At 53.5% G+C, this 10,127-nt stretch overlaps 1 protein-coding gene across 1 annotated transcript; it reads left to right on the forward strand.

Annotated features, from left to right (window-relative positions):
- Positions 1 to 726: 726 nt before the first annotated feature.
- On the forward strand, positions 727 to 7,623 carry LOC141932034 (apoptosis-inducing factor 3-like). Its single transcript, XM_074844983.1, has 18 exons — positions 727 to 788; positions 983 to 1,092; positions 1,179 to 1,288; positions 1,748 to 1,792; positions 1,874 to 1,955; positions 2,088 to 2,200; positions 2,631 to 2,717; positions 3,195 to 3,286; positions 3,510 to 3,640; positions 4,207 to 4,322; positions 4,781 to 4,852; positions 5,196 to 5,259; positions 5,733 to 5,809; positions 5,891 to 6,008; positions 6,159 to 6,257; positions 6,704 to 6,779; positions 7,246 to 7,350; positions 7,476 to 7,623. Exons 1-18 carry the CDS (start codon positions 727 to 729, stop codon positions 7,564 to 7,566), a joined length of 1,650 nt encoding a protein of 549 aa, XP_074701084.1. The 3' UTR covers positions 7,567 to 7,623.
- Positions 7,624 to 10,127: the final 2,504 nt, after the last annotated feature.

A 10,127-nucleotide genomic window follows, 5' to 3' on the forward strand; every position in this document is an offset into this window, starting at 1 on the left:
TACATGGACCTTGAGTTTGCTTGCCAAGTTGGTGATGTGCCCTCTTCAAGGTCTAATTGCTCCAGGCTGTCCTTGCTCAAGGAAAACTATCTACTTCTTGTTCTGATTGGGGATGGCTTTGGCTTTAACATAGACAAGGAACATCTTTCTTGACGGAAGCATAATATTGCTACATTGTTCTAAATGTTTAATCTTCAACGTTTTCATGGCAATTAGCATGAATAACATCTCTGCATAAATGTTAGAGATGTTTTGGTGAGGCTGAAGCAGCTCTTCAGACCCCAGTTTGGGGGAGCTGTAGGATATGGTAGCAGCACCTCACCATAAATAATTGTATTTATTTACAATGGTCATTAATCATATTTGCTCACTCACCCTGTGCTGCAGTTGAGTTTAATGGGACACGAGGCTGAAAACAAAAAGTGGGTTAAGTTGGAGGAGAAAAGGGAAGAGGAATGAACTTTAGGTTTGGACATAAAGTTAAAAAAGTGGGGGAAATGTGTTTTTTCCTCCAGTTGAGGTTTTTTTCCTGCTGTACTCTGTGTTTGGGACCCCTTGAGTGCACAGTGCTGACCTGCTCCCAGATGGGGTGGTGGTGGCCCTGTATTTTGGGGTGGGATTTTGCAGCAACGGCACAAAGGTGTGCAAAGGCGCAAAAGACAGTGCCTACAGACAACAGCATCCATAGCAGCTGACCCTGCCCTCTGCTCTCCCGCAGCCACCGGCATGGATTACGATGACACCGTCACCGCTGAGGTCTGCAAGGAGGATGACATTGGGGATGGAGAGTGAGTACCCAGCAGGGAGGGAGCCCAGGGCCTGGCCTGCTGCCATGAGTCCTGCAGGCAGCAGGGGTGGCATCGCCATGGCAACAGCTGCCATGTTGGCGGCCGCCATGTTGCTGGTTGAAGGAGCGGCATATTGGCTGCAAGGGGCCGAGCCTTGTCTCCCCAGGGTGCCCACCTCTCCACCTCTCCCGCAGGCTCTGTGAGGTGATGGTGGCTGGTTACCCAGTGCTGCTGGTGAGGAACAGGAAGGAGTTCAGTGCCCTGGGCAGCAGGTGCCCCCACTATGGTGCCCCGCTCAGCAAAGGTAACGCAGGCTCTGGGCAGCGGGGAGAAGCCATGTCAGGGAGGTCAGCTCTCACCACTCAGTTGTGGGGGGCTTTTCTATTGTAGGAGTCTTGAAAGGGCAGAGGCTGCGCTGCCCCTGGCATGGTGCCTGCTTTAACATCAAAACTGGAGACATCGAGGAATACCCTGCTCTGGACTGTCTTCCCTGCTTTAAGGTGACTTCTTGTGTCTTCCTCCTCCCAGCTTGGGCCATGTCCTCCATATCACTCACATTCATTCACTCTCACAAGCCCTATGTCCCTGACACCATCTGAAAACACCTTGCCCTGGCCACAGGTCCATGGTCCAGGTCACATGGGATGGTTTCTTGGGCTCGTGTAACTCCCTGTCCTAAAGCTCCTTTCAACCAAAGGTAATCCCATACATCCTGGTATCCCTCACAGCCAACACAGCTCTTTTGGAAAGAAAAAAGGATTTACACCATTTCCTGAGTGCTCTTGGGATGAGGAGAAAAGCTCATGAGCTTCTCAGCATGATTTGACATCCAAGATCCCTACAAGTCACTCTCGGTGTGTCAGAGACAGATGGCCCAGTGGACCAGAACCTCCCAGGAAAGCTCCTACCACAACCTCATGAATGCAGCACTTGAATGCACTCTCCTTTCACCCCTTTAGGTAACGGTGGAAGACGGAAAGGTGTTTGTTACTGCAAAAAAGAAGGTACTGACCTCACCTGCTGTCACTAAGCACAAGCAGCACCTTGAGCTAGGTATGATTTTGGCATTTCTCATTTTCTTCTAGGATCTTGAAAGCAGCTTGAGGGTGAAGGATGCAAGCAAGCGATGCCTTCTCAACCGGGACACGATGCTGCTCCTGGGGGGAGGTCAGTAAAGTGGTCTGTACTGTACCCTCCCCACATATGCTGTGAGCTGCCACTCTTCTCCGGGGAGGACTTGCTGCCTTCCTCCTACTCCTCAGTGATGTGTAAGAGGACTGAGATGAGCATCTCTTGTAGGTGTGGCTGCCCTGGCATGTGCAGAGACACTTCGCCAAGAGGGCTTTACTGGCAGGATCATCATGGCCACCAAAGAGAAACATGTTCCATATGACAAGTCCAAACTGAGCAAGGTTCGTATGTGAGAAGGGCGGGACTGTGCCTGGGTACCACGTGTGAATTAGGGGCATGGCCCACGCTCAGGACCAGACTGAGCAATTAAGTGAGCCCTTCTGGCAAAGCAGAAGGAGGGCTGAGGCACCCAGAGGAAAAAGGAGTATAATTTCCAGCTGACATCTCTCTTCTTCCTCCTAGAAAGTCTTTGTTCAGAGTCCACTATAAGCTAATGGTTTTATCCCCTTTCACGGAGTTCTTCCCACTAGAGTTTGAATTGATGGGTTTTTCTAAGGGGGGGACAAGAAGATGATAGAGATGGGGCAGTGTGGGGAGCTGTGATTTACTAATGCAAAATTTACCTCCTGCAAACTCACTTCCCTGTAAACACTGCGAGAGTATTGCTGTCTGTAAGAAGTGCTTTATTTCATATTTCTGTTTTGTTTTCAGGAAATGGACTTAAAAGCTGAGGACATCTACCTGAGGAAACCTGAATTCCTCGATGCTCGTGACATAGAGGTCTGGACAGAGAAAGAGGTACAAGAGCAGCTGAGCTCAGTCCTAGTTGGGTAGTCCTGTTCCTGCCATGGGGAGGGGATGCCCACACCTGCAGGCAAAGCGCTGCAGTTATAGAAATTAGGGCTCTGCCTAAGTACATGCATTATATTCTGGGACAGCATTCCAAGGCCAGTGCTAGGGACGGTGTGCATGCCTTGGGTGTAACACTGATCTGTGCTACCCAAGGACAGATGTGCCTCTCACATGTGAAGAGGGTGACCCCTGAAACTAGTCCTCTGCACGCCCCGTAGAGGAACCTAGACTTGGTGCCATCATACCTAGCGCTCCTAAAGCCTAAGACCTGTAGGAAGTGAGAGAGAGGACCCCAGCATTCCTCATCTCACCTGAGTGTCCAGAAATAGGGTGTGCAGTCACAGGCAAGTGGAATGGATCGATGTGGCAGGACACCAGTGGACCAGAGGTACCCATATGATCTTTGCCTCCTTTCTCCTCCAGGCAGTGTCAGTGGATTTCCAGAAGCAGAAGGTCCGCTTTATGGACGGGTCCTCTCAGAAGTACAATCAGCTGCTCATTGCAACAGGCAGCCAGTGAGTGCACAAAGCAGTTGACACATACAAAGTTTTAGGCAGGACAAGATGGGTCAACACTGGGATGTGGAAGTCTCCCAGAGGCGTGTGAGGGAGGTGGTAGGAGATGAGATAAAGGGAGGGGATGGGATGACATAGCCAAGAGATTGCATGGGTTTGTGCTCCCCCTCATTCCTTCTGTTTCATTTCTGATCATGAGATGTATCTCAATTCTCTCTTTCAGCTCCAGCCTCCTCAAAGTCCCAGGCGCAGACCTGCAGAATGTGTGCATTCTCCAAACCCCAGAATACTCCAGCAAGATCTTAGAGCTGGCAACTGGGAAGAACCTGGTGATCGTAGGAGCTTCATTCGTAGGTACCAAGCGGGAGTGGGTATTAAGTCACCAGTGACAGCCTTGAAGCCCACTTCTGTTGTGTGTGCAGATTAACCTGAGGCCCTCAGGGAAGGGATGTTCATTCACTACCTGGCTGGGTTCCCCCAGCAGCCCTATAGCTGGTGGGGGTGTGCGTTACACAGCACGCACTCACTCTTTCCCCTGATAGCCAGAAACTTTGAGAGCTATAAACAGTTCCTGGACACGGACAGAGAGAAATGTGCCTTATTAAAAGGTCACTGTCCTTCAGAGGAGCTGGATTTCACAGAAGCATTGGGAAAGTGAGGGGGTAAGGCACAGAAAGGGAGCTATTTTGTACACAACCAGGAGCTGCTCTTTGTATTTCCTAATATCCAGGTCTGTAGTGCATCAGAACAAAGAATGGGGGAAGCTAAACACCTCAGCCCAGAAACGCATAGAAGAGCAGTTAAGCATGGCAATACATCAGATCTGTTCTCCCCATCTGGAAGTGGAAAAGATTTCCAAGGAGGAGGGTGCAGGTCCATGCTTGCAGCAGGCTTACCTTGGGCATGCCTTTCCCTTGCAGGAATGGAGGTAGCTGCCTTCCTCTCAGACAAGGCTGGTGCCATCTCAGTGGTCGAAAAAAAGGAATTCCCTTTCCAGAATGCGCTGGGTCCTCAGGTTGGAGGTGTCGCCATGAAGGTCAGAAAAAACCGCTGCTCGTTTCTAGGACAGAGGACAGACACATGCTATCCAAGCAGCCCCGTGATCTGCGACAGCCCAGGAAATCCAGCCCCTGCGCTGAGTCATAACCCCGCGAGCCCAGCCACCTTTCTCACATACAGCTCCCTGAAGGAGCTCTGCACACACGGCTGGTCCCAACCTCCCTCACACACACGTCACGGTCCCCAGCTCAGCTTCATCCCCAGGCCCTGCTTCATCCTAGACCCACCTCACGCACCAGATTTGACCAGGACAGCAGAGCAAAGCCAGTCTTCCAGGCACCCTGCACCAGCCAGGGACACAAATGAAACCTCTCTGCAGCCTGGAACAGCAGCTGAGCTCCCTGCCTGGGTTTTGGCTGGGTACAGCTGTTTTTGCAGCAGTACAGCCTGGAATTTCCTAGTGAATACTCAAACCAGCTTCCTCTTCCTTTTCAGATGCTGCAAAATAAAGGGGTGAAGTTTTACATGAAAACAGAACTCTGTGAGCTGAAAGGAAAGGATGGAAAGGTCAGTCATGCCATTATGATCCCTGAACTGCTAATTTTAGGGGGGAAAACCCCAAACTGAAGTATAACCCAGTGCCTACATCGAGACTTTCCTCTCCCATGTCTAGACCCTCACGTTTCTTTTCATTGAGCACAACTCCAGGCTCAAAGGGCACCAGTATGTGTTTGTATCTGAGGGACAACAGTGTAATTTTCTCTTAAGTTGCTGGCAACACACATTAGTTGGACAAGGTGATCTGAACCTGGGGAAGAAAAAAGACAGCAAAGAATGAGGCAGCAGGGAGGCTGCAGGAATTAGGACAGAGTTTTTAACCCTTTGTTAACGATTCTTGCTTCCTTCCTAGGTTGCAGAGGCTGTTCTTGACAGTGGAGAGAAGCTACCTGCAGATGTGGTAGTGGTGGGAATAGGTAAGAGATCTCAGTTGGGAGAGGGAGGCAGCGTTGGGAGTGGGGAGAACAGCCAGCAAGCCCAGATCATCACTGTTCCTTCCCAGAACACCATTCCCTGCAGTCTCTTTCCCACTCTGTTATCATCCAGCCCTTCCTCTTGGCCCCAAAGACCTGGAGAAATTCAGCAGCCCATGAGTGAATGCTTGGCAGGAGGAAAGGAGCTACTTATGCTCTCAGTATGACTTTGGCACGCTTGCTGAGCTCCGTAGGTCACTGCTGCGTTATCAGAGCATGCCTTGTTCTGGGCCCTGGTTTTATTGCCCCTGGATTAGCTCAGCACCAGCCCAAGCACCAGTCACTGCTGCGGGCTGCTCTGCTCCAAGCAGGCTGAACAGGCACCACGGGCACGTGCTTGCTGTAGGGCTGAGGCCAAGTTTCCTCCCTGTCTTTGCAGAGCTTTGCTGCATTTGTCCTTGCTCCTCTCCCTGCAGGGGTGTTCCCCAACTCAGCATTTCTGAAGGGCACCTCCATCGCCAGAGATGACAGCGGTGCCATCCTCGTTGATCTGGTAAGTGCCAGCTGAGTAACCCCGGTCCACACCCAATCCCTTCCCTCTCATCGTTCCACTAATTGGTTTTTGTCCCATCAGCGCATGCAAACCAACATCCCAAATGTCTTTGCTGCGGGGGATGTGGTCTCCTTTCCTGTAGCGCTGCTCAGCGGGGCCCGGACCAGCATCCATCACCAACAGGTGGCTGAGGCCCACGGTGAGACAGTGCAGCCACCTCGTTTTCCAGCTCCCCTTGGAACTGGGCACGGAGGGAATGGGGCAGAGGGGACAGCGGGATAGCAAGAGGCAGGGGGGAACTTCTTTGAAGACCTGTAAGAAAAATATTTCCTCTGCTGGCTTATCACAGGTCACATTGCTGCCTTAAACATGCTGAAGAAGGAAAAGGAGTTGCACACTGTTCCCTTCTTCTGGACCATGATGTTTGGAAAAAGCATTCGCTACACAGGTAGGAGGGGGCAGAGAAGTGGGAACAGCCGAACTGCTTCCTACCCATCTGCTCATCCACCAGATGGGTCTGGGCCTTGTAAACACGCAGCGGTCGCAGAGTTTACGTGAAGCAGCTCAACTTTTGGACTGGCTGCCATGGCGAGTTTGTGAACCCTGTTTCTGAGCTCTGGGCTTGAAGGTTACCCAGAGCTCTTGTTCTTTGCTGATCTCCAGTGGCTTAGCGGTCACAAAGGAGGAAGAACTTTCCTCTCCAAGCCAAGGAGAGGCTTAGGGTCATGACGCAGTCTTGCACCTCTGGGTCAGTTCTGCTTGTCCAGGGCCTTCATGCCTGCTCTTCAGCCAGTCGCTGTCCCCTCTGCCCCTGCTGCGATGGTGCTGTGGTGGGATGGGTGGCAGCCGCTCTACCCGGGCTCCCTGAGCAGGCTGCAATGCTCTCTCTCACAGGCTGTGGGAAGGGCTACACGGACACTGTTGTGAAGGGCAGTTTGGAGGAACAGAAATTCCTGGTCTTTTACATCAGGTGAGTGAATTTGTGGCCAGTCTGTGCCCTGACATGGCAGCACCCTGGGAACAGGGCCCAGTCCTCTCCCTTGCGGCCCACAGAGCTCCCGCAGAGGCTCCACATCACCTCCCACGGCTGCGCACCACAGGCAGCTGCTGGCCGTTGAACCAGCGGTGAGATGGTTTCAGAGAAAACCAAAGCAGAGGAGGGAAGGAGAAGAGAATGAGCTTTGATGAAGACACCAGCTGGGCAGGGAGCCGGGGACACATCTCCTCTCCCTCTGCCCCACTGCTCCCAGGCTCGGTGCCCAGCTCCCAGCAGCGCCAGGCAATCTGCCACAAGTCCCCGTGCAGCCTGCGGTGCCAGCCACCCTGCCCCGAGCCCTCCAAAATACAGCTGGCCTCCAGCCAGGGTGCCACAGGGATGCTGCCGTGCTGAGTTATGTACACTGAAGAGAGCCACATTCTTCCGCTTTCCCTTTCAGGGACGGCTTCGTGACTGCAGCTGCCAGCCTGAACTGTGACCCCATGGTGTCTCTGATCGCAGAAGTTTTATACTCAGGGAAACAAATCTCTAAAGAAGAGGCAGAGTAAGTGACACCCTGACCGAGCTGGTGGGTGGCTCTGTGCTGTGTCCCCATGGCAGCAGAGGCCACTGAGACACACAAAGTCACGATGAGTTACTGCAAATCCCCAACGTACCTCTTGTTTGCAGGGCCTGCGACATCTGCAACACACCCTCGCTGGCAGAAACGAAGCTCGGTACATGTCCTGCTGCGAGGGGCACGGAGTCAACTAAGTATTAACAGCTCCTCATCCTCCCATCCCAGCACAAAAGAAATAAAATCATGAGCAAAGCCGAATCCAGCACCTGCATTTTGCCTTTGCAGACAGCCCTTGGCTGCTCGCTTGTGTGCTTGGGCAAAGCGAAGCAGAGCTTTCCCCTCTCTTCCAAACTGGGAATCTGTTGGGCAAGAGGTGGATGTCCACGTCCTGGAGCTCGGCTGAGGGTCTGAGCAGGCAGAAGCAGCCACACATTCACAGATCCACCAACCGCTCCTGCTCTTCTCGCTGGCTGTTGGCAGGGAGGTTTCATTCAGCACGCCGGTCACGCTGACCTTCTACTTTGCAAAAGCACATTTTCCCAGCGAGGGTAGCTATGACCAAGGCAAGCTGCTCTCCCAGCTGGGAACTAGATGGTCTGTGTGCAGGAACTCGCACCAAATACCCTATCCCTAAGGACAGAGGGCTGCCATCCGACCTCTGAGCGAGCAGCACCTGCCAGCATCGCCACAGCCATCCAAATATTGCATGCCCCAGTCGGTGTCTCCTCTCCTGCCATGTCCCTGCAGGCTGGATGCTTTGAGGAGGTGGCCAGATGCTGCAGGAAACACAGCCTCGATGCTTGAGGAAAGAGGTACTAGATTTCTGCAGGGCAACAGCAAGCAAGGCTGTGCTTTCTACAGGAAACACTGCACTTACTCACCGGTCACATGGGGCTTTGCAGGAGGAAGGGTAAACCTCGAGAGCTGGGCAAGTTCCCGCAGGGACACGCACTTTGTCAGCCTAAAACAGCTCTGGTTTTACATTAAACGCAGGCTAGCCAGAGGCCGAGCCTGTTCACTCAGCAGGCAAGATACTGCAACGCTGGTTTGGTGTTAAACGCACAAACTTGCACTCTGCCACCTTCTCACTTATCAATTTGACCTGAAATATGACTTTTTAAAATTTATTTTACATTTCCTGGCCCTAGGGGCTTGGTGCTGCTCCTCAGGACAACTCTCTGCTCTGAAACAGCCACATCTTACCAGGAAAAGAGCCGGTTTTCAGCAGAGGAGGTCAGTCCTTTGTGACGACAGGAGGAAGCAGCAAATCTCAGCGTTACCTGTACGCCGAGGCACACAAGGGCAGAGATGCTGGTGGTCGGAGCACACAGCTCCCCTCCGTGTATCAAGCATCGACAGCACTGTGCTGTGATGTGTGGGAGGGGGAGCACAGCCCCGGAGCTGCTCCTCCTTGCCCTCAGGCATCCTGCACATCCCCCCCCCCACCATGACTTTTTGCCCCCTCAGCGCACTCCAGGATTTGTTGAGCACTGAGCAGGTACCAGCTATTTTGTACGGACTTGCAGCAGGGCAGCTGTGGTGGAAGAGGCCAACTCTGTCTCAAGCTGGAGGTGTTCATCCATTGTCCTTTCTGCTCAGAGAGCAATCCGAGGTGACAGTGACTCCAAAGAAACTTGGCTTCTTAGAGCCATCGGCAAGCACACACCAAGCAGAGCAGCTTTATATAAGGAAAAACCCCAGGACAACAGATTTGCTTCACTTCTACCACTTCACGGACATCAGGCCACTTCCTGCGCATCGCTGGGTGCCAAAATTTGGTAGCAGCCCTGCCTTGGGCAGCTGGAGCCTGTGCAAAGTAGAAGGTCAGCGTGACCGGCGTGCTGAATGAAACCTCCCTGCCCACCCTCAGAGCTGAGATGAGTCGTGCTCTTCCTGGCAGGCCCTGAGCAGCAGCACCCAGAGGCTCCTCTGCTTCCCAGCCACCAAGGCAGCCTGGAAGGTGGTGGTGGAACTGGCTGTCTGATGGGACAGGCACCAAGGAACCCTTGCTGGGTCCACACAGAGATATTCCACCCCGCACTGAGCCACAGGAGAGATATACAGCTCCCCTCTTGCCAGGCAAGGGGGGGATCTCCATCTCTGGAGAGCCACTTCCAAGTCCCCTCCGTGGCTGTCTTCTGCTTCTGTCCACCACCAAGGCAGAGCCTGGACCATGAGGAGCCCAGCAAGGTTCACCCAGGCCCCTCTCAGCGCCGCTGGCTCCAAATACCTGGAATCCTGGTGCTGCCCCAGGGCCAGCCACAGACAGGGCTGCCCAGCCTGAGATGGTGATTCCCAGAACAGACGTCTGGGGCCACGCGTGACTCGGCCCTGAGTCACCCGCTCCCGGCAGCCCAGCCCCACCGCGCCCGGCCCTGACCCACACCAGGGCAGCGTGGGTGTGGAGCCGGCCCTTCTCCTCTGGCTCCATCCCACTGCCCGGCCTGTTGCAGGATTAATCCTGCTCCTGAGCTCAGCAGCAGGTCATTCCTGCAAGCTGCACCCAGCCTTGGGTCACCTCTTTTGCTCGGGACAGACCTGAACAACCAAGCCTCCAGCTGTGGACCCCAATGCAGCATTGGCTGGGGACTGAGCTCCGGTGCTACGCACCCCCCCAGCACCCCGAGGGGATCACAGCCCCCACCACCCTCCCACCAGGCAGGTCCGGGCACCCCACAGGCAACAAAGTTCCTAAAACTGAACTGTTGAGCAAAACAGAAAGTTTAATGCCTCTTTTAGTCTTCTCTAGTCATCTCTCAGCT

This window comes from Strix aluco, chromosome 19 (assembly GCF_031877795.1).
Source record: "Strix aluco isolate bStrAlu1 chromosome 19, bStrAlu1.hap1, whole genome shotgun sequence".
Classification (NCBI taxonomy): domain Eukaryota; kingdom Metazoa; phylum Chordata; class Aves; order Strigiformes; family Strigidae; genus Strix; species Strix aluco.

What these genes read in the sequence shown, in the direction of transcription:
- LOC141932034 (XM_074844983.1), top strand. Translation starts at nt 727, where the DNA reads ATGGATTACGATGACACCGTCACCGCTGAGGTCTGCAAGGAGGATGAC. An exon ending in ACAAGTCCAAACTGAGCAAG is followed by an intron (nt 2,201 to 2,630) that starts GTTCGTATGTGA and finishes TTTTGTTTTCAG; the next exon opens with GAAATGGACTTAAAAGCTGA. An exon ending in TTGGAGGTGTCGCCATGAAG is followed by an intron (nt 4,323 to 4,780) that starts GTCAGAAAAAAC and finishes CTTCCTTTTCAG; the next exon opens with ATGCTGCAAAATAAAGGGGT.